This window comes from Cherax quadricarinatus, chromosome 52 (genome assembly GCF_038502225.1).
Source record: "Cherax quadricarinatus isolate ZL_2023a chromosome 52, ASM3850222v1, whole genome shotgun sequence".
Lineage (NCBI taxonomy): Eukaryota > Metazoa > Arthropoda > Malacostraca > Decapoda > Parastacidae > Cherax > Cherax quadricarinatus.
Genome location: NC_091343.1, coordinates 27,408,093 through 27,432,581, shown reverse-complemented (window position 1 = coordinate 27,432,581; position 24,489 = coordinate 27,408,093). Strand labels below are relative to the sequence as shown.

At 41.8% G+C, this 24,489-nt stretch overlaps 1 protein-coding gene across 1 annotated transcript in view; it reads right to left on the bottom strand.

Moving 5' to 3' along the window:
* The window catches only part of LOC128696904 (organic cation transporter protein-like), a 135,239-nt gene extending 115,102 nt beyond the window's left edge, over positions 1 to 20,137 (bottom strand). Inside the window, exons 1-2 of the mRNA XM_070096000.1 lie at positions 19,995 to 20,137; positions 12,316 to 12,526 (exon numbers count right to left, since the gene is read on the bottom strand). Coding sequence (XP_069952101.1) covers positions 12,316 to 12,526; positions 19,995 to 20,137 — 354 coding nt within the window. The remainder of the gene's footprint in view (positions 1 to 12,315; positions 12,527 to 19,994) is intronic.
* Positions 20,138 to 24,489: the final 4,352 nt, after the last annotated feature.

Sequence of the window (24,489 nt, the reverse complement as noted above, 5' to 3'; positions counted from 1 at the left end):
CTTCTTCAAAGCGCACAATGAAGCTCCGAAAAAGAAAAGTTTAATTTCTTCTGGAATTCGCCCAGTCAGACAGTTGTTGACGAAGGTTGTTAACACAGAGAGAACTGAGGCAGCTGTGCCCAGTACTGGATTTACTATCTCTCTGATGTGTTGCGGTCGCATTCCAGTGTGTAACTTCCTGCTGGAAATGACATTGACCCTTTATAGACTTCTGATTCTTGCAAAATTAACTGTCCAGTAATGAGATCTTCCTTAGGGTCGTTGTTAACAACTCTGGTGTCCCTGGTTGAGTGCTCACCTCTTAGTGGGCTGTGGCCTCATCTTTGGAAGCAACAGTTTCGTCACTTGTGATTATTCCGATTTATCCCAATATTACCTTCTTCAAATTTTTTGCTAATCTGCGCACAAATTCTCTCGTTTTCAGTGGAATTTTGCCTCTGTGATTCCAGCTATGATGGGGCAGAGGGGCACAATTTTCTGCTCTTGGGTAGTTGCCCACTGCTTTGATGACTAATGTGTTAGCAATTTGCTGTGTATTGCAGGAATTGCAAGACAGACATTGCTGAACAGGAGTAGGTTGCACCAAGCCTTAATGGTGCCTCGGGCTTCCAAGTTGGTGGAACCTCCATTCATCTGCTTAAAAAGGCTGTGAAATTTTCCTGCCACATATGGACGAGCCGCTTTAGGAATGTGAGACAGAGTACTGCTAGCACTGGATTTGAATGACTTCACATCTTCGCAACTGAGGTGGTTACCATCGGAACTTTCAACTGCCTGCAGAGGCTGTGTCCTACTCTCTGCAGGGACGATATGTGATCCAGCACACCCGTTGTATTCCCAGATAAGGCCATTCCTGTTGAGTGCCCCATACACTCCACACACGTGACATGTGCCTTTTCTTTCATTGTTAGGCACACTGTTTAATTGGCTTCGTGGTTGGCTAGCTGCATCATCTGCCTCCCCAGGTCATTACCCCACCTCCTCTCCTCCCTCCTCATCACACATCACACCACCTCCACTTCTCCCTCCCTCCCTCCCTCCCCCTCCTACTATGAGGACGTGAGACCGCCAACCACATCTAGGGGTATGCCCTCCTCCACCTCTTTCCACCCCCACAGTGAACACCCATGACATATGGGTCTACCGCACATGTGCCATTTTCCCATCAGCTCAAGCTTACCACATACAGTACTCACCTAATTGTAACCACAATTAGGTGAGTCCTCATAGTAGGAGGGGAGAAGTGGAGGTGGCGTGATGTGTGATGAGGAGGAGGGAGGAGAGGAGGTGGGGTAATGACCTGGGGAGGCAGGCCTGGCAGAGTTGCTCACTCACCGTGCTCCACGACACATCACTAAATGTAACACAAAACTGAACACTCTTCACAGTCCCCCACTATAAACAACACACTACTATACACTCCATATACACAAGGTAAACAACCACTCTGTTATCAGAACGAGTCTTCATGTTGCTCAGCTCTTCTCACTACCCCCTCCAACACTCAGATGACCATTATGTATCCTTCCTCACTCCTCTGGCACTGACTTCATGTGCACAACACTTTTCTTGATTCTATTGGGAGAAATGTAATGCAGGGTCTTTTTGCCACTCCAAAACGAGCTGCAAGTATTCACACACCAGTCTGTTGATGATAATCCTGATAGGTGTTATTGATTGAAAGATATGCCCAAACCACAGAGAGGGATGCCCAGAGCCTCCCTCCAACAGAGTTGTTAGATTTTTTTTAGTAACACATTGGCCGCTTCCCACTAAGGCAAGGTGGCCAAAAAAAGAAAAACTTTCATCATTTACTCCATCACTGTCTTGCCAGAGGCGTGCTAACACTACAGTTATAAAACTGCAACACTAACACCCTTCCTTCAGAGTACAGGCACTGTACCTCCCACGTCCAGGACACAAGTCTGGCCTGCCGGTTTCCCTGAATCTCTTCAAAAATGTTACCTTGTTCACACTCCAACAGCACATAAAGTCATGAAAAACATTTGCCTCTATTCTTTTATATCTAACATGCTCACGTATGCTTGCTGGAAGTCCAAGCTCCTTGTACACAAAACCTCCTTTACCTCCTCCCTCCATCCTTTCCTAGGTCGACCCCTACCCTGTCTTCCCTCCACTGCAGATTTATACACTCTCGATGTCAATCTATTTTGTTCCATCCTCTCTGCATTTCCGAACCACATCAACAATCCTTCCTCAGATCTCTGGAATATAGTTTTGGTAATCCCACACCTCCTCCTCCTAGTCTCCAAACTACTGAGTCTCTGCATTTTATTCATACCACACACTGCCCTCAGACATTTCTCCATTGCCTCCACCTTCTTGTTGCGTCATTCACCACCCATGCTTCACACCCACATAAAAGTGTTGGTATAATTATACTCTCGTAAATTTCCCTCATTGCTTCCTTGGATAAAGTTCATTCTCTCCACAGACTCCTCAGTGCACCACTCTCCTTTTCCCATTCATCAGTTCTATGATTCACCTCATCTTACGTAGACCAATCTGCTGACTCGTCCACTCCCAGATATCTGAATGCATTCACCTCCTCCATACTCTCTCTCTCCAATCTGATATTCAATCTTTCGTTTCCTAATTTTTATGTAATCCCCATCACCTTACTCTGTCCTATATTCACTTTTAATTTCCTTCTTTTACATACCCTGCCAAGCTCATCCACCAACCTCTGCAACTTCTCTTCACAATCTCCCAAAAGCACAGTGTCATTAGCAAAGAGCAACTGGGACAACTCTCGCTTTGTGTTAGATTCTTTATCTTTTAATCCCATACCTCTTGCCAACCCCTGAGCATTCACTTCTCTTACAACCCCATCTATAAATATAATAAACAACCACGGTGACATCACATATCCTTGCTTCACACATATATACAACAGCATAGGTTGTACTGTACTCTCACATATTCCCTAATTGCTTCCCTCAGTTCACAGCTCACCTTCTTCTCCTCATAATTTCTTTTGTTAACTTCTTCTTTCATATAGCCATCTGCTGACAAGTCAACTCCCAAATATCCGAATTCATTCATTTCCCCATACTCTCTCCCTCCAATATAATATCCAGTCCTCCATTACCTTTCTCTTTCCTATGTTCACTTTCAATTTTCTTTCCTCCCAAATTCGTCCACCAACCACTGCAACCTGTATTCAGAATCTCCTAAAAACACACTGTCATCAGCAAACAAATTCTGATAAAACCCATTTGTGATAGGTTCCTTATCTTTCAATTCCATCCCTCTTCCCAACACCAGAGCATTCACTTCTCTTACAAGCCTATCTCTAAATACATTGAACAAACATGAGGATATCACACATCCCTGTCTAAGGCTTTCTTACTGGGAAATAATCTCCCTCTCTCCTACATACCCTGACCTGAACCTCACTATCCTCGTAAAACTCTTAAATCTACACTTATTGATCCCGTATCCACACTATCATATGCCTTTTCCTACTCTATAAATGCAACGAAAACTTCTTTATCTTTATGTAGATACTACTCACTTGTGTTCTTCAATGTGAACTGTTAGTCTACAGATCCCATATCCTACCTAAAGATTTTTTGTTCATCTGCAATCCTGCTCTCCGACTTACTTCTTAAGTTTACGAAACTCATTTCCAGGTATACTCCAAGCATACACTCTCTTTTGTCGCCATTCCCTTTACACAAAGGAATTATGCATGCTCTGTTGCCAAGTACATTTATTAATACATTTATTAAATTAAAATACGAAGCATTCCGAAACTATATCTCCACTTGCATTAACTTTTCTGCCTTGATCCCATTAATTTCAGGTGTTCTACCCTCTGTTTTACGACCGAGCTCCAGCTGTGACTGTTGTGCACATGCATGTACATGTTGTCACGAATACTAAAAAATTGCGATTTTGGATTAAATAGAAAAACGGTCTTCTTGCCGAATAAGCCAAGCGAAAATGTGCGTATGCAATAATTTCGCAATCATCATTCTGAACCTAATGAAAAAAATATATTTCATAGTGTTCGTTTATTATTAAATTACTGAAACTTACCTAAAATATATTTAGTGGGATTGTGCTAAATTAATTGTGCTTGTTATAATAAGGTTACGTAAGTTTTCTAAGGTTCTTTTGGTACAAAATTGCTAGTTTTTACAATAACATAAATGAAAAATAAAGATCTTTAAATGAATAAGAGACAATTTTAGAAAGCTCTTAATTTTAAATGAAGTCTTGCTAATTGACCAGTTTTACTTATTGTGCACGACACACACACACACACACACACACACATATATACATATATATTTCTTTCTTTCAACACACCGGCCGTATCCCACCGAGGCAGGGTGGCCCAAAAGGAAAAACGAAAGTTTCTCCTTTTACATTTAGTAATATATACAGGAGAAGAGGTTACTAGCCCCTTGCTCCCGACATTTTAGTCGCCTCTTACAACACGCATGGCTTACTGAGGAAGAATTCTGTTCCACTTTCCCATGGAGATAAGAGGAACTAAACAATAATAAGAACTAGAAAGAAAATAGAAGAAAACCCAGAGGGGTGTGTATATATGCGCTTGTACATGTATGTGTAGTGACATCTAAGTGTAAGTAGAAGTAGCAAGACGTACCTGAAATCTTGCATGTTCATGAGACAGAAAAAAAGACACCAGCAATCCTACCATCATGTAAAACAATTACAGGCTTTCGTTTTACACTCACTTGGCAGGACGGTAGTACCTTCCTGGGTGGTTGCTGTCTACCAACCTACTACCTATTATATATATATAAGGTAGTAGGTTGGTAGACAGCAACCACCCAGGGAAGTACTACCGTCCTGCCAGATGACTCTGAAACAGAAACCTGTAACTGTTTTGCATGATGGTAGGATTGCTGGTTTCTTTTTCTGTCTCATAAACACGCTAGATAACAGGGATATCTTGCTACTCCTACTTACACTTTGGTCACACTTCACAGACAAGCACATGCATATATATATACATATATCTAGGTTTTTCTCCTTTTTCTAAATAGCTCTTGTTCCTCTTTATTTCTTCTATTGTCCATGGGGAAGTGGAAAAGAATCTTTCCTCCATAAGCCATGCGTGTCGTATGAGGCGACTAAAATGCCGGGAGCAATGGGCTAGTAACCCCTTCTCCTGTAGACATTTACTAAAAAGGAGAAGAAAAACTTTATAAAACTGGGATGCTTAAATGTGCGTGGATGTAGTGCGGATGACAAGAAACAGATGATTGCTGATGTTATGATTGAAAAGAAGTTGGATGTCCTGGCCCTAAGCGAAACAAAGCTGAAGGGGGTAGGGGAGTTTCGGTGGGGGGAAATAAATGGGATTAAATCTGGAGTATCTGAGAGAGTTAGAGCAAAGGAAGGGATAGCAGTAATGTTGAATGATCAGTTATGGAAGGAGAAAAGAGAATATGAATGTGTAAATTCAAGAATTATGTGGGTCATAATAAGCGTGTATGCACCTGGAGAAGAGAGGAATGTAGAGGAGAGAGAGAGATTTTGGGAGATGTTAAGTGAATGTATAGGAGCCTTTGAACCAAGTGAGAGAGTAATTGTGGTAGGGGACCTGAATGCTAAAGTAGCAGAAACTTTTAGAGAGGGTGTGGTAGGTAAGTTTGGGGTGCCAGGTGTAAATGATAATGGGAGCCCTTTGATTGAACTTTGTATAGAAAGGGGTTTAGTTATAGGTAATACATATTTTAAGAAAAAGAGGATAAATAAGTATACAAGATATGATGTAGGGCGAAATGACAGTAGTTTGTTGGATTATGTATTGGTAGATAAAAGACTGTTGAGTAGACTTCAGGATGTACATGTTTATAGAGGGGCCACAGATATATCAGATCACTTTCTAGTTGTAGCTACACTGAGAGTAAAAGGTAGATGGGATACAAGGAGAATAGAAGCATCAGGGAAGAGAGAGGTGAAGGTTTATAAACTAAAAGAGGAGGCAGTTAGGGTAAGACATAAACAGCTATTGGAGGATAGATGGGCTAATGAGAGCATAGGCAATGGGGTCGAAGAGGTATGGGGTAAGTTTAAAAATGTAGTGTTAGAGTGTTCAGCAGAAGTTTGTGGTTACAGGAAAGTGGGTGCGGGAGGGAAGAGGAGCGATTGGTGGAATGATGATGTGAAGAGGAGAATGAGATGTGTAAGGGAGAAAAAGTTAGCATATGAGAAGTTTTTACAAAGTAGAAGTGATGCAAGGAGGGAAGAGTATATGGAGAAAAAGAGAGAAGTTAAGAGAGTGGTGAAGCAATGTAAAAAGAGAGCAAATGAGAGAGTGGGTGAGATGTTATCAACAAATTTTGTTGAAAATAAGAAAAAGTTTTGGAGTGAGATTAACAAGTTAAGAAAGCCTAGAGAACAAATGGATTTGTCACTTAAAAATAGGAGAGGAGAGTTATTAAATGGAGAGTTAGAGGTATTGGGAAGATGGAGGGAATATTTTGAGGAATTGTTAAATGTTGATGAAGATAGGGAAGCTGTGATTTCGTGTATAGGGCAAGGATGAACAACATCTTGTAGGAGTGAGGAAGAGCCAGTTGTGAGTGAGGGGGAAGTTCGTGAGGCAGTAGATAAAATGAAAGGGCGTAAGGCAGCCGGGACTGATGGGATAAAGATAGAAATGTTAAAAGTAGGTGGGGATATAGTTTTGGAGTGGTTGGTGCAATTATTTAATAAATGTATGGAAGAGGGTAAGGTACCTAGGGATTGGCAGAGAGCATGCATAGTTCCTTTGTATAAAGGCAAAGGGGATAAAAGAGAGTGCAAAAATTATAGGGGGATAAGTCTGTTGAGTATACCTGGCAAAGTGTATGGTAGAGTTATTATTGAAAGAATTAAGAGTAAGACGGAGAATAGCATAGCAGATGAACAAGGAGGCTTTAGGAAAGGTAGGGGGTGTGTGGACCAGGTGTTTACAGTGAAACATATAAGTGAACAGTATTTAGATAAGGCTAAAGAGGTCTTTGTGGCATTTATGGATTTGGAAAAGGCGTATGACAGGGTGGATAGGGGGGAATGTGGCAGATGTTGCAGGTGTATGGTGTAGGAGGTAGGTTACTGAAAGCAGTGAAGAGTTTTTACGAGGATAGTGAGGCTCAAGTTAGAGTATGTAGGAAAGAGGGAAATTATTTCCCAGTAAAAGTAGGCCTTAGACAAGGATGTGTGATGTCACCGTGGTTGTTTAATATATTTATAGATGGGGTTGTAAGAGAAGTAAATGCGAGGGTCTTGGCAAGAGGCGTGGAGTTAAAAGATAAAGAATCACACATAAAGTGGGAGTTGTCACAGTTGCTCTTTGCTGACGACACTGTGCTCTTGGGAGATTCTGAAGAGAAGTTGCAGAGATTGGTGGATGAATTTGGTAGGGTGTGCAAAAGAAGAAAATTGAAAGTGAATACAGGAAAGAGTAAGGTTATGAGCATAACAAAAAGATTAGGTGATGAAAGATTGGATATCAGATTGGACGGAGAGAGTATGGAGGAGGTGAATGTATTCATATATTTGGGAGTGGACGTGTCAGCGGATGGGTCTATGAAAGATGAGGTGAATCATAAAATTGATGAGGGGAAAAGGGTGAGTGGTGCACTTAGGAGTCTGTGGAGACAAAGAACTTTGTCCTTGGAGGCAAAGAGGGGAATGTATGAGAGTATAGTTTTACCAACGCTCTTATATGGGTGTGAAGCATGGGTGATGAATGTTGCAGCGAGGAGAAGGCTGGAGGCAGTGGAGATGTCATGTCTTAGAGCAATGTGTGGTGTGAATATAATGCAGAGAATTCGTAGTTTGGAAGTTAGGAGGAGGTGCGGGATTACCAAAACTGTTGTCCAGAGGGCTGAGGAAGGGTTGTTGAGGTGGTTCGGACATGTGGAGAGAATGGAGCGAAACAGAATAACTTGAAGAGTGTATCAGTCTGTAGTGGAAGGAAGGCGGGGTAGGGGTCGGCCTAGGAAAGGTTGGAGGGAGGGGGTAAAGGAGGTTTTGTGTGCGAGGGGCTTGGACTTCCAGCAGGCATGCGTGAGCGTGTTTGATAGGAGTGAATGGAGACAAATGGTTTTTAATACTTGACGTGCTGTTGAGTGTGAGCAAAGTAACATTTATGAAGGGATTCAGGGAAACCGGCAGGCCGGACTTGAGTCCTGGAGATGGGAAGTACAGTGCCTGCACTCTGAAGGAGGGGTGTTAATGTTGCAGTTTAAAAACTGTAGTGTAAAAAACCCTTCTGGCAAGACAGTGATGGAGTGAATGATGGTGAAAGTTTTTCTTTTTCGGGCCACCCTGCCTTGGTGGGAATCGGCCAGTGTGATAATAAAATAAAAAAAGTATATATATATATATATATATATATATATATATATATATATATATATATATATATATATATATATATATATATATATATATATATATATATATATATATATATATATATATATATATATATATATATATATATATATATATATATATATATATATATTTATTTATTAACACATTGGCCGATTCCCACCAGGCAGGGTGGTCCGAAAAAGATTAACTTTCATCATCATTCACTCCATCACTGTCTTGCCAGAAGGGTGCTTACACTACAATTTTTAAATTGCAACATTAACACCCCTCCTTCAGGGTGCAGGCACTGTACTTCTCATCTCCAGGACTCATGTCCGGCCTGCCGGTTTCCCTGTATCTCTTCATAAATGTTATTTTGCTCATACTCCAACAACACGTCGAGTATTAAAACCCATTTGTCTCCATTCACTCCTATCAAACACGCTCACGCATGCCCGCTGGAAGTCCAAGCCTCTCGCACACAAAACCTCCTCTATCCCCTCCCTCCAATCTTTCCTAGGCCGACCCCTACCCCGCTTTTCTTCCACTACAGACTGATACACTCTTGAAGTCATTCTGTTTCGCTCCATTCTCTCTACATGTCCGAACCACCTCAACAACCCTTCCTCATCTCTCTGGACAACAGTTTTTGTCAATCCCGCACCTCCTCCTAACTTCCAAACAACGAATTCTCGGCATTATATTACACCACACATTGCCCTCAGACATGACATCTCCACTGCCTCCAGGCTTTTCCTCGCTGCGACATTCATCACCCATGCTTCACACCCATATAAGAGTGTTGGTAAAACTATACTCTCATACATTCCCCTCTTTGCCTCCAAGGACAAAGTTCTTTGTCTCCACAGACTCCTAAGTGCACCGCTCACCCTTTCCCCTCATCAATTCTATGATTCACCTCATCTTTCATAGACCCATCCGCTGACACGTCCACTCCCAAATATCTGAATACATTCACCTCCTCCATACTCTCTCCCTCCAATCTGATATCCAATCTTCCATCACCTAATCTTTTTGTAATCCTCATAACCTTACTCTTTCCTGTATTCACTTTTAATATTCTTCTTTTGCATACCCTACCAAATTCATCCACTAACCTCTGCAACTTCTCTTCAGAATCTCCCAAGAGCACAGTGTCATCAGCAAAGAGCAACTGTAGCAACTCCCACTTTATGTGTGATTCTTTATCTTTTAACTCCACGCCTTTTGCCAAAACCCTCGCATTTACTTCTCTTACAACCCCATCTATAAATATATTAAACAACCACGGTGACATCACACATCCTTGTCTAAGGCCTACTTTTACTGGAAAATAATCTACCTCTTTCCTACATACTCTAACATGAGCCTCACTATCCTCGTAAAAACTCTTCACTGCTTTCAGTAACCTACCTCCTACACCATACACCTGCAACATCTGCAACATTGCCCCTCTATCTCCCCTGTCATACGCCTTTTCCAAATCGATAAATGCCACAAAAACCTCTTTAGCCTTATCTAAATACTGTTCACTTATATGTTTCACTGTAAACACCTGGTCCACACACCCCCTAACTTTCCTAAAGCCTCCTTGTCCATCTGCTATTCTATTCTCCGTCTTACTCTTAATTCTTTCAATAATAACTCTACCATACACTTTACCAGGTATACTCACCAGACTTATCCCCCTATTATTTTTGTACTCTCTTTTGTCCCCTTTGCCTTTATACAAAGGAACTATGCATGCTATCTGCCAATCCCTAGGTACCTTACCCTCTTCCATACATTTATTGAATAATAGCACCATCCAGTTATTGCTATATCCTAACCTACTTTTAACATTTCTATCTTTATCCCATCAATCCCAGCTGCCTTATCATCTATCATTTTACTCACTGCCTAACTAACTTCTCCCACACTTACAACTGGCTCGTCCTCACTCCTACAAGATGTTACTTCTCCTTGCCCTATACAAGAAATCACAGCTTCCCTATCTTTATCAACATTTAACAATTCCTCAAAATATTCCTTCCATCTTCCCAATACCTCTGGCTCTCCATTTAATAGCTCTCCTCTCCTATTTTTAACTGACAAATCCATTTGTTCTCTAGGCTTCCTTAACTTGTTAATCTCACTCCAAAACTTTTTCTTATTTTCAGCAAAATTTGTTGATATCTCACCCACTTTCTCATTTGCTCGCTTTTTACATTGCTTCACCACTCTCTTAACCTTTTTCTTTTTCTCCACATACTCTTCCCTCCTTGCATCACTTCTACTTTGTAAAAACTTATCTTATGCTAACTTTTTCTCCCTTACTACTCTCTTTACATCATCATTCCACCAATCGCTCCTCTCCCTCCCACACCCACTTTCCTGTAACCGCAAACTTCTGCTGAACACTCTAACACTACATTTTTAAACCTACCCCATACCTCTTCGACCCCATTGCCAATGCTCTCATTAGCCCATCTATCCTCCAATAGTTGTTTATATCTTACCCTAACTGCCTCCTCTTTTAGTTTATAAACCTTCACCTCTCTCTTCCCTGATGCTTCTATTCTCCTTGTATCCCATCTACCTTTTACTCTCAGTGTAGCTACAACTAAAAAGTGATCTGATATATATGTGGCCCCTCTATAAACATGTACATCCTGAAGTCTACTCAACAGTCTTTTATCTACCAATACATAATCCAACAAACTACTGTCATTTCGCCCTACATAATATCTTGTATACTTATTTATCCTCTTTTTCTTAAAATATGCATTACCTATAACTAAACCCCTTTCTATACAAAGTTCAATCAAAGGGCTCCCATTATCATTTACACCTGGCACCCCAAACTTACCTACCACACCCTCTCTATAAGTTTCTCCTACTTTAGCATTCAGATCCCCTACCACAATTACTCTTTCACTTGGTTCAAAGGCTCCTATACATTCACTTAACATCTCCCAAAATCTCTCTCTCTCCTCTACATTCCTCTCTTCTCCAGGTGCATACACGCTTATTATGTCCCACTTTTCACATCAAACCTTTACTTTAATCCACATAATTCTTGAATTTACAAATTCATATTCTCTTTTCTCCTTCCATAACTGATCCTTCAACATTATTGCTATCCCTTCCTTAGTTCTAACTCTCTCAGATACTCCAGATTTAATCCCATTTATTTCCCACCACGGAAACTCCCTTACCCCCTTCAGCTTTGTTTCGCTTAGGGCCAGGACATCCAACTTCTTTTCATTCATAACATCAGCAATCATCTGTTTCTTGTCATCCGCACTACATCCACGCACATTTAAGCATCCCAGTTTTATAAAGTTTTTCTTCTTCTCTTTTTTAGTAAATGTTTACAGGAGAAGGGGTTACTAGCCCATTGCTCCCGGCATTTTAGTCGTCTCATATGACACGCATAGCTTACGGAGGAAAGATTTTTTTCCACTTCCCCATGGACAATAGAAGAAAAAAAGAAGAACAAGAGCTATTTAGAAAAATGAGAAAAACCTAGATGTATGCATGTGTATATGCATGTGCGTATCTATGAAGTGTAAACAAAGTGTAAGTAGGAGTAGCAAGATATCCCTGTTATCTAGCGTGTTTATGAGGCAGAAAAAGACACCAGCAACCCTAACATCATGTAAAACAGTTACAGGTTTCTGTTTTACAGTCATCTGGCAGGACGGTAGTACTTCCCTGGGTGGTTGCTGTCTACCAACCTACCACCTAAATATATATATATATATATATATATATATATATATATATATATATATATATATATATATATATATATATATATATATATATATATATATATATATATATATATATATAGGTGGTGAATTTGCACTTGCTCTAGGTTCAAATTAAGTATATCAGTGCAAAACATTAACATAAAACTGCATTAATATGACTAATATATGTTTTATGTTGACTAACCTCTGTAACAGTAGTTGCAAAGAACAATGAAGTGTCATAGACCCACTGTGAACAAGATGCAGTTGTATTGAAAAACATATCCGGTTCACATTGGTCAGTAATGTTGTTTTTAAGTGTCCAGACATGACACTGGTCACCCTCTGGGATGGCCCACTCAGTGAAGTTCTCCTTGTAATTGGTACTGTTGTCATCACAATTTGGCACCACACATCTGGGTAGAGAAAATCGTTTATTAATATAAACATGACATCAAAATAAATACCGGTGCACTCTATATAAGTAATATTCTCTATCTCTTCAATTAAGATCTAAAAACTTATTGAAAGACAGGTTATTAAACACTGCAAATAATAAAACCATACCAAATTATTATAAGTTTCCATACACCTCCCATTTACTTTTTAAAACATGCTCGCCGTCTCCCACCGAGGCACGGGGACCCCAAAAACTTTCTGTTCTTCCACCTCCAAACTCAAGTCTGGCTGAAGTCTGGCTGATCTCTGGCTGAAGGACACTCGAACCTACGAACCTTGGAACAAGGTACGCAGTGCTTTAAAAATCTACCCACACTGGACCAATACCTTGGAGTACAGATTACGCTAGTCTTCGATCCAAGGCAGCCAGCTTTTAGGGAGAAGGATTACAGCTTTTCATCTTATCCCCTGCATGCATCAGCCTTACTAGAGATATTAACAATGCAAGGAATTCACAAGAGCAGGCGAAATATACACAAACACTGATCTCTGGCTGAAGGAGACTCGAACCAACGAACCATGGAACAAGATACGCAGTGCTTTACCAATCTAACCGCACTGGACCAATACATTGGAGTCCAGCTTGCGCTAGACTTTGATCCAAGGCAGCCAGCTTTCAGAGAGAAGGATTACAGCTTTTCCTCTCATCCCCTGCATGCATCAGCCTTACTAGAGATATTAACAATGCAAGGAATTCGCAGAAGCAGGCGAAATATACACTAACACTGATCTCTGGCAGAAAGAGACTCGAACCTACGAACCTTGGAAGAAGGTACGCAGTGCTTTACCAATCTACCCACATTGGACCAATACCTTGCAGTCCAGCTTGAGCTAGACTTTGATCCAAGGCAGTCAGCTTTCAGGGAGAAGGATAACAGCTTTTCATCTCATCCCCTGCATGCATCAGCCTTACTAAAGATATTAACAATGCAAGGAATTCGCAAGAGCAGGCGAAATATACACAAACACTGATCTCTGGCAGAAGGAGACTCGAACCTACGAACCTTGGAAGAAAGTACGCAGTGCTTTACCAATCTACCCACACAGGACCAATACCTTGAAGACCAGCTTGCGCTAGACTTTGATACAAGGCAGTCAGCTTTCAGGGAGAAGGATTACAGATTTTCATCTCATCCACTGCATGCATCAGCCTTACTAGAGATATTAACAATGCAAGGAATTCGGAAGAGCAGGCGAAATATACACAAACACTGATCTCTGGCTGAAGGAGACTCGAACCTACGAACCTTGGAACATGGTACGCAGTGCTTTACCAATCTACCACACAGGACCAATACCTTGTAGACCAGTTTGCCCTAGATTTTGATCCAAGGCAGCCAGCTTTCAGGGAGAAGGATTACAGCTTTTCATCTCATCCCCTGCATGCATCAGCCTTACTAGAGATATTAACAATGCAAGGAATTCGCAAGAGCAGGCGAAATATACACAAACACTGATCTCTGGATGAAGGAGACTCGAACCTACGAACCTTGGAACAAGGTACGCAGTTTGTTAGGTAAGACACATATGCAACAGTTAGGTATCTTTATTATGAAACGTTTCGCCTACACAGTAGGCTTCTTCAGTCAAGTACAGAAAAGTTGATAGAAGCAGAAGATACTTGAAGACGATGTAATCAGTCCATCACCCTTAAAGTTTTGAGGTGGTCAGTCCCTCAGTCTGGAGAAGAGCATTGTTCCATAGTATGAAACAATGCTCTTCTCCAGACTGAGGGACTGACCACCTCAAAACTTTAAGGGTGATGGACTGATTACATCGTCTTCAAGTATCTTCTGCTTCTATCAACTTTTCTGTACTTGACTGAAGAAGCCTACTGTGTAGGCGAAACGTTTCATAATAAAGATACCTAACTGTTGCATATGTGTCTTACCTAACAACCTGTCGGTACTTTATACCATTTTAATGTTCCAAAGGTACGCAGTGCTTTTCCAATCTACCCAGACTGGACCAATACGATGGAGTCCAGCTTATGCTAGACTTTGATCCAAGGCAACCAGCTTTCAGGGAGAAGAATTACAGCTTTTCATCTCATACCCTGCATGCATCAGCCTTACTAGAGATATTAACAATGCAAGGAATACGCAAGAGTACGCGAAATATACACAAACACTGATCTCTGGCTAAAGAAGACTCGAACCTACGAACCTTGGAAAAAGGTACGCAGTGCTTTACCAATCTACTCACACTGGACCAATACCTAGGAGTCCAGCTTGCGCTAGACTTTGATCCAAGGCAGCCAGATTTCAAGGAGAAGGATTACAGCTTTTCCTCTCATCCCCTGCAAGCATCAGCCTTACTAGAGAGATTAACAGTGCAAGGAATTCGCAAGAGCAGGAGAAATATACACAAACACTGATCTCTGGCTGAAGGAGACTCGAACCTAAGTACCTTGGAACAAGGCACACAGTGCATTACCAATCTACCCACAGTGGATCAATACCTTGCGGTCCAGCATGTGCTAGACTTTGATCCAAGGCAGCCAGCTTTCAGAAAGAAGGATTACAGCTTTTCATCACATCCTTTCCATGCATCAGCCTTATTAGAGATATTAACAATGCAAGGAATTCGCAAGAGCAGGCGAAATATACACAAACACTGATCTCTGGCTGAAGGAGATTAGAACCTACGAACCTTAGAACAAGGTACGCAGTGCTTTACCAATCTACCCGCACTGGACCAATACCGTGGAGTCCAGCTTGAGCTAGACTTTGACCCAAGGCAGCCAGCTTTCAGGGAGAAGGCTTACAGCTTTTCATCTCATCCGCTGCATGCATCAGCCTTACTAGAGATATTAACAATGCAAGGAATTCGCAAGAGGAGGCGAAATATACGGAAACACTGATCTCTGGCTGAAGGAGACTCGAACCTACGAACCTTAGAACAACGTACGCAGTGCTTTACCAATCTACCCGCACTGGACCAATAACGTGGACTCCAGCTTGTGCTGGACTTTGACATAAGGTAGCCAGTTATCAGTGAGAAGGATTACAGCTTTTCATCTCATCCCCTGCATGCATCAGCCTTACTAGAGACATTAACAATGCAAGGAATTCGCAAGAGCAGGCGAAATATTCTCAAACACTGATCTCTGGCTGAAGGAGACTCGAACCTACGAACCTTGGAACAAGGTACGCAGTGCTTTAAAAATCTTCCCAAACTGGACCAATACCTAGGAGTGCAGCTTGCGCTAGACATTGATCCAAGGCAGCCAGCTTTCAGGGAGAAGGATTACAGCTTTTCATCTCATCCACTGCAGGCATCAGCCTTACTAGAGATATTAACCATGCAAGGAATTCTCAAGAGCAGGCGAAATATACAGAAACACTGATCTCTGGCTGAAAGAGACTCGAACCTACGAACCTTGGAACAAGGTGCGCTGTGCTTCACCAATCCATGCGCACTGAACCAATATCTTGTAGTCCAGTTTGCGCTAGACTTTGATTCAAGGCAGCCAGCTTTCAAGGAGAAGGATTACAGCTTTTCATCCCATGCCCTGCATGCATCAGCCTTGCTAGAGATATTAACTATGCAAGGAATTCGCAAGAGCAGGCGAAATATACAGAAACGCTGATCTCTGTCTGAAGGAGACTCGAACCTACGAACCTTGGAACAAGGCACGCAATGCTTTACCAATCTACCCACACTGGATCAATACCTTGCAGTCCAGCTTGTGCTAAACTTTGATCCAAAGCAGCCAGCTTTCAGGGAGAAGGATTACAGCTTTTCACATCATCCCCTCCATGCATCAGCCTTACTAGAGATATTAACAATGCAAGGAACTCGCAAGAGCAGGCGAAATATACACAAACACTGATCTCTGTCTGAAGGAGACTCGAACCTACGAACCTTGGAACAAGGAATGCAGTGCTTTACCAATCTACCCACAGGGGATCAATACCTTGGAGTCCAGCTTGCACTAGACTTTGATCCAAGGCAGACAGCTTTCAGGGAGAAGGATTACAGCTTTTCATCTCATCTCCTGCATGCATCAGACTTACTAGAGATATTAACAATGCAATGAATTCGGAAGGCAGGCGAAATATACACAAACACTGATCTCTAGCTGTAGGAGACTCGAACCAACGAGCCTTGGATCAAGGTACGCAGTGCTTTACCAATCTTCCCACACTGGACCAATACCTTGGATTCCAATTTGTATTAGACTTTGATCCAAGGCAGCCAGCTTTCAGGGAGAAGGATTACAGCTTTTCATCTCATCCGCTGCATGCATCTGCCTTACTAGAGATATTAACACTGCGAGGAATTCGCAAGAGCACGCGAAAAATACACAAACACTGATCTCTGGCTGAAAGAGACTCGAACCAACGAACCTTTGAACAAGGTACGCAGTGATTTACAAGTCTAAACACACTGTAGTCCAGCTTGTGCTAGACTTTGATCCAAGGCAGCCAGCTTTCAGGGAGAAGGATTACAGCTTTTTATGTCATCCCCTGCATGCAAGTAATTCACAAGAGCAAGCGAAATATACACAAACACTGATCTCTGGCTAAAGGAGACTCGAACCTACGAAAATCTGAAAAAGTTACGCAGTGCTTCACCAAACTTTCCAGACTGGACCTATACCTTGGAGACCAGCTTGCGCTAAACTTTGATCCAAGGCAGCCAGCTTTCTGGGAGAAGGATTACAGCTTTTTATCTCATCCCCTGCATGCATCAGCCTCACTTGAGGTATTAACAGTGCAAGGAATTCGCAAGAGCAGGCAAAATATACACAAACACTGATCTCTGTCTGAAGGAGACTCGAACCTACGTACCTTGGAACAAGGCACACAGTGCTTTACCAATCTACCCACTGGATCAATACCTTGCAGTCCAGCTTGTGCTAGACTTTGATCCAAGGCAGCCAGCTTTCAGGAAGAAGAATTACAGCTTTTCATCTCATCCCCTGCATGCATCAGCCTTATTGGAGATATTAACAATGCAAGGAATTCACAAGAGCAGGCGAAATATACACAAACACTGATCTCTGTCTTAAGGAGACTAGAACCTACGAACCTTAGAACAAGGTACGCAGTGCTTTACCAATCTACCCGCACTGGACCAATACCGTGGAGTCCAGCTTGAGCTAGACTTTGATCCAAGGCAGCCAGCTGTCAGGGAGAAGGATTACAGCTTTTCATCTCATCCCCTGCATGCATCAGCCTTACTAGAGATATTAACAATGCAAGGAATACGCAAGAGTACGCGAAATATACACAAACACTGATCTCTGGCTAAAGGAGACTCGAACCTACGAACCTTGGAAAAAGGTACGCAGTGCTTTACCAATCTACTCACACTGGACCAATACCTAGGAGTCCAGCTTGCGCTAGACTTTGATCCAAGGCAGCCAGATTTCAAGGAGAAGGATTACAGCTTTTCCTCTCATCCCCTGCATGCATCAGCCTTACTAGAGAGATTAACAGTGCAAGGAATTCGCAAGAGCAGGAGAAATATACACAAACACTGATCTCTGGCTGAAGGAGACTCGAACCTTATGAATTTATGAACTAAATGAAATATTCATAATTTTTTCTAAACTGCTTTTTATGAAAAAAGATTCAATTATATTCCTGTCGACCATTGATTTGCTTGATACAACTTTCTCAGCCTTTTGAAAATCAATTGGATGGTTAAAATCTCTCACATAAATTAATAGGGCATTAGAATCTTGTCCAGTTCTCCTAATATATTTATGTTTTAATCTTAATTCTAGACTTTTACCAGTTTGACCGTAATAAACTTTATCACAAATTTTACAAGGAATCTTATAGACACATCCATCAGCATTTTGGGGGGAATTCTTTATCAAAAGTTTTTTTTACTGTATCAAGATTTTTTAATACAACTTTAATATTAAAAGTCTTAAGAAGAGAAGGCATATCAATCAAGTTTTCATGGTAAGGGAGAACCAAAATATTTTTGAATAAGGCTGGTTGGCCCTTTTTGGATTGTAAAAAGTATTTCTAGCAATATTAAAAGATTTATCAAATACGTTTCTTGGGTATTTCTGATCATTAGCAATTTCATAAATTTTGATTATTTCTTTATCTATGAGAAAGTTGCATCAAGCAAGTCCATGGTCGACAGGAATATAATTGAATCTTGTTTCATAAAAAGCAGTTTTGAAAATAATATGAATATTTCCTTTGGTTTACATAAATTAGATTCATTAATAATTAATAAAATTTGGAAAGAATTTAATGATACATTAAACAAGGAAAAAATCTTAAGGGAGGGGCGCGCCTTTTTTCAGTGATGAAGATATTAAAATTGAAAAATTATGGAAAAAAATGTTTTCTTACTGAAAAATAGTACAAAATTTCGGCAAGATTTTGATGCAATCAACTTGTTTCTATAATATTTCTAAGTATGTTTTTCATTAAATGTATTTTTTGTTCTGCTGTCAGCAAAAATACATGTAGGCAATTAGCAGTTTTTTTTTCCACCCAAAATTACGATTTTTACGATTATTTCATTGTAAATACTGTACATAGCAACTTGTGTGCTGGCTAGTGTGGAGAGCAGATAAAGTCCCTCAGTACCCGGCAGGCTGTAAGGAAGAGAGGGGGTGTGTAGCATGCTGCAAGTTGGCGTGCGACTTTTCTAGTTTCACATAAAAAAAGCTCAGTAATAAGTTATTGACATTGTAATCCCTCTCCTGCGATAAGTATTCATTGGATTGTCACGATTTTTGCAGACGTTATTGAGGAATGATGGTTCTACAAATACCCAGGGAGGATTTGCCATTTTGTGAACAGTTTTTTGTTAATGATTTTTTCCTCTTAAAAACAAAAAAACTGCAAATTTTTTTTATGGAATCTACTGACATTATCATTAAACTGCTCTGTGTTATTATTAATCTAGTCTTTATCTTTCATCTGATGTCAACTGGAGCATTGTACATCTTTGCAATTTAGTAGAAACTGGAAAGTCCTAGGACCCATAAAATTTTGCAAAAATATTTTTTTTCTATCTAACTTGAAGGCTAACAGTCAAAACAAACACAGCCTATTTGCTTTTTAAGCACCTTAATCCACTGTCACAATCCCATTGAAATCTGATAAAAAAAAAAGTTGGTGATTCTGCTCGCCCCTTTAATTCTTGGTTTGAGTATTAGGTGTGTTTCACAGAGTCGGGTGTTGTCACGCGTGTGTGGTGTTGCTTTCTTGTGGGATGTGTTGGTGAGGTGTAGTTGGCCCTTTAAATGCCTTTCTTTGATATATTGATCTCATAGTTCTTTGATAATGTGAGAAGTCACAAAAGCACTTATATATATATATATATATATATATATATATATATATATATATATATATATATATATATATATATATATATATATATATATATATATATATATATATATATATATATATATTTATTTCAGAATAAATGACTTACCTGTGTTTGACAGTATTGCCGACAAACGTGATGGAGACTACTTGCATTCCAGGTATTAAGAACCCTATACAAGCGAGACCAAACACGTATTTCTGGTATCTGCCAAAATGACCCAAAGAGTCACTGACGCCTTCGAAATCCATCGTCCAAAACTTTGATTACTCTTTTCCTTGAAATATGCCCTCAATCTGTTAACAAGATTCTCATTTACTTAAGTAAAAACACAGATATGTTAAAATCAATGAATTACCTCCAGTTCCCTTGGGGCTGTTTAGCTACTACTAATTTAAAGCTTCCTAATAAATATGGTTGGTCTGTGCTACTTAGGAATACTGATCCATGACAGGTAGGTCTTATTGTATTGAATAATCAAACAGCAGGTGCACCAACACTTTTTACTGAGCAAACTTTTCAGTGTATACAGAGCACTGGTAAGAGAAATATAAAATATAGAACTTGTGCTTAAGGAATCAAACAGGACCCAAAGCAATAATTGAAACTGAAAAAAGCTTCTTAAGCAAAATGTAAAGTAAAAATCACATCCATTATTGGTCACTAGAGCGTGGTTGTGCTCTGCACCCCTCTGATGTTTTCAGGCGAGCAACATTGTACCAACATGGTACTGAGTATGAGGCGTCGAGTAAATACCATCGGTATTGAGCTGCTTCGTGGGGCAATTTCACCCACGTCTGCGCAGGTGTTACTCCCGACCATCATTAGGGAGACGTATGCATACAGGATGAGGTGTATGGTGTAGCCCTGAATGGGACATACAGAATCTTTGTAAAACTGAATTCCACGTCCGTGTACGAGTCATTGGTGATGCGATTCCAAGACGTAAGCCTTGATGCCACTCCAGCTGTGAAGGTGCGTTTAATCGATATCCCGCCACTTTATGTGCGTTAAGATTCATAACGTCCCATTTGAGGCAGACGAGGCTGACATCAGGAGTGTTTTCGAGGCATATGGGACCGTACATCTGGCACAACAGGGGAAGTGGGCGGCTGGTGCTTACATGGGCCGTCTGGAGGGAACCTTTTCCCTGAAGATGACTCTAAGACATCCTATACCATCTTACGTCGTATTGTAGGACTTCAGGACACAGGTTTTGGTATAATACGCCAAACAGAGATGTACGTGCAGGTTATGTGGGGCATATGACCATATAGCAGCAGCGTGTGTGAAGCTGAGGAGGGCGCCTGCACAGACTGGTGAAGTTACCAGTGTGGAAGCTGTTGTTGAAAGCCCCACGTGAAAACAAGGGCTTGGGCACTTGTGGAGTGAAGAGTTGGAGGATCCCATAGCTGAGACTGTGGTGTGTGAGGCAAGCTGTGCCATAACAGGAACTGTTACTAGGCAGGTGAAGAGTGCAGAAGTGCAAATGCAGGAGGAGGTAATGGCGCTCGAGGAAGAGCTTGAGGAAGTGTTGAGGACATTGATGCCGCCTCCTAAGTATGATGTTCCCGAGCTGGTAAGAGGCGCGGCGTTGCCTTTGGAGGAATGGGTCAGTAAAAACCATAGCAGGGATGACGGGCCAAGCAGTAAGCGTGAGATTTCGCCGTGTTCCATGGAACAGAGCATGGTGAAGGCTGAGGTCCATCGTGACGACTCCTCGGAAGAAAACATGGCAGTGGAGGGCATCACGAGGAAGAGAGCGGCGGCGTCAGACTCAGACGATGTCCTGACGCCGGTGCAAAGGTCTGAGAGGAAGGAAGAGTATTGTTGAGGTAGCCAGGATAAGAGGCTTCGAAAGAAGGGGGGTAGGGTGGATAGTGTGGAATCATATGTTGGCCCTGGGGCAGGAGGCCCTGGGAAGAAGGAGGAGAGGAGGAAAGGTTGGAAATTATAAGAAGGCCTTAGGTGTATGAGTGTGAATGTGAATGGATTGTGTAATAGTGTGAAGAGGAAATGTTTTTATATGCTACTGTGTAAATATAGAGTGGATGTAGTGTTTCTACAGAAAAATAATTTTAGGGAGGGGAGAGTGCTGGAGGTGGCAGGGTTTAAGGTAATGACTCTGCCATCTGCACGTCTGAAAGTTGGTGCGAGTTTATTGATAAAGGAGGTGAGCCCGTTTGTGTTGATACGAAGCGAAAGGGGAGAAGGGGGAGGGTGTTGCGTGTGGATGGGTGGTGGATGGGGCAGAGGGTAACCTTTGTGTGTATGTGCCAGCGGAAAACGATGTGAAAGTAAAGCAGGATTTTGTATGTGATGACCTAGTTTTCTCCTTACGTGGTTTACCTGTGGTGGCCATCGTTGGTGGTGACTGGAATTGTGTTATTAGGAGGGCTGATGTGGAGCCAAAAGGGGTGGGGCACGTGTCGGCAGCCTTACAGAATCTCTTGGTGGATGTTCAGTTGAGGGATGTGGTAGGTGGGGGGGAGGTAGCGCATACTTTCGTAAGGAGGGGTTACACGGCTAGGTTAGATAGGTTGTATATATCTCACGGGGTCTTGTCAAAGTTTGCCCATACAATAGAAGTAGCTTTTTCAGATCATCAGGTGGTAGTGGCAGAGGTGGAGTGGGAATCACTAGCTGGTATCTCTAGGGGATACTGGAAGTTAAATACGAATATGTTAGGAGATGAGGAGGGGTTGGAGGATTTTACAACACTGTGGGAGGAGGAGGTAAAAGGGGTGGAGGATGTAGTGACGTGGTGGGATGGTGTGGCTAAGGAACAGATTTGGCATTATTACATGCAAGAGGGGAAATGAATCATTTCTTTAAAATATGGGCTTGTTAACTATTTGAAGGACAGGTTAACGGGATGTTATGTAAGAGGGACAGTGGAGGGTACTTATCCTATGGACGACATTATGGCAATTAAGGGGAGGTTGCGCGAAATACAGGACGAGAGGTTCCAAGCAGTGAGGGTAATGGCGGGGGTGGAAGAGGTGTTATGGGGCGATAGGCCGTCGTCGTGTGTATTGTGTAGGTAAAAGCAACGACAGCAGGCAATGGCTATTCCGTGGGTGGAGGTTCATGAGTCGGTGAGTGGGTATAGGGTGGGTCAGGTTATACAAGCTACAGATAGAATGGGGGCATTTGCAGATAAGTGGTATGAGCAGTATTGGCAAAGGAAAGGGGTAGGAGCTGGGGATTTAGAACAGGTGTGTGGGAGTGTGATATGACAGTTGGGAAACAGTGATAGGGAAACACAGGGTGGGGAAATATGGAGGGCTTTAGGTGAAATGCGAAAGGGCAAAGCACCAGGAATCGATGGACAGAGTTCTATCAGCAACATTGGGAGCTAATGAGGGGTTTTTTGGTTAGGTTATTAAATTTAATGAAGGAGAGGGGAGAGTTGGGAGAAAAGCAAGCAACGGCTGCAGTAGTCTTGGTACCGAAGGGTAAGGGGCAGCATATGCTTAGGGACTACCGGGCAATATCGTTGTTATGCGCGGATTACAAGTTGTTCGCTAAGATTTTGGGAAATAGGTTTAAGTAGGTAGTAGGGTGGGTCGCATTGAAAACTCAGTTTGGGTTGCCAGGGGGGTCTATGGTGGGGGAGCATGGGCTACTACGGGATTTTGTGGAAGAAAAAGCAGGGAGGGGGGGTTTGGTGGCACTAGACTGGCAAGTAGCATATGACAGAGTGGAGTGAGAAGCATTGAGAGCTATCCTCAGGGGACAGGGTTTTGGGAAGAAATAGTGGGATGGGTAGATGTGTTGTATCATGGAGCAACGACAAGGGTACAGATTAATGGAAGACTGAGGAAGAGGTTTGTAATGGATAGGGGACTTTGACAGGGGTGTTCTGTGACCCAGCTATTGTTCACGTGCATAGAGGACCCCTTTTATAGAATGGTGGAGCAGCAAATGTGCACTAGTGAGGGAGAAGGGAGTGGAATTGAGAGGGTTTGGCCAGTCCTAATACGGTATGTAGATGATACTACTGTTCTGGTTAGGGAGGGAATGTCAATGGACACCTTAGATGGGGTAGTAAACATGTTCGCAGGTGCAATTGATATGAGAGTAAATTCAGAAAAGTCCAAGTTTATGGGGTTAGGAGCTTGGGTGGGGAGGGGTAGTGCAGTCCTGACGAGGTGGGCGAATTTGTTAAAAAATTGTGGTCTTATCTATGAAGACGATCTGGACGTTGCCCGTGTGGAAAACTCGATTAGGTTGGTAGACAGGATTCTGGGTCACTTGGGAGCATTGCGGCCTTACCATTTGACCCTTGTGCAGCATGCCATTGTTATTAACGTCTTATTGTATAGTAAGGTATGGCACGTGACAGCTTTTTCCCTTTAACTGGGACGGCAATTGCGAACATACTTAGAAGGGTTTTTAAATTCTTTTGGGGTTCGGGCTGTGATTGGCTTAAAAGGGATGTGGTAATGTTACCTGTGCATCGGAGGGGGGGGGGATTGATGGATTTCAAGCGGAGGGTCAAGTGTATCTTCATTAAGAGGGAGGTGATGAAGGAAGGTGTGAGTGGGAGAGGGTTGGTCAAGATACATTGTAGGTTGAAACATATGTATAATGGGGTAGA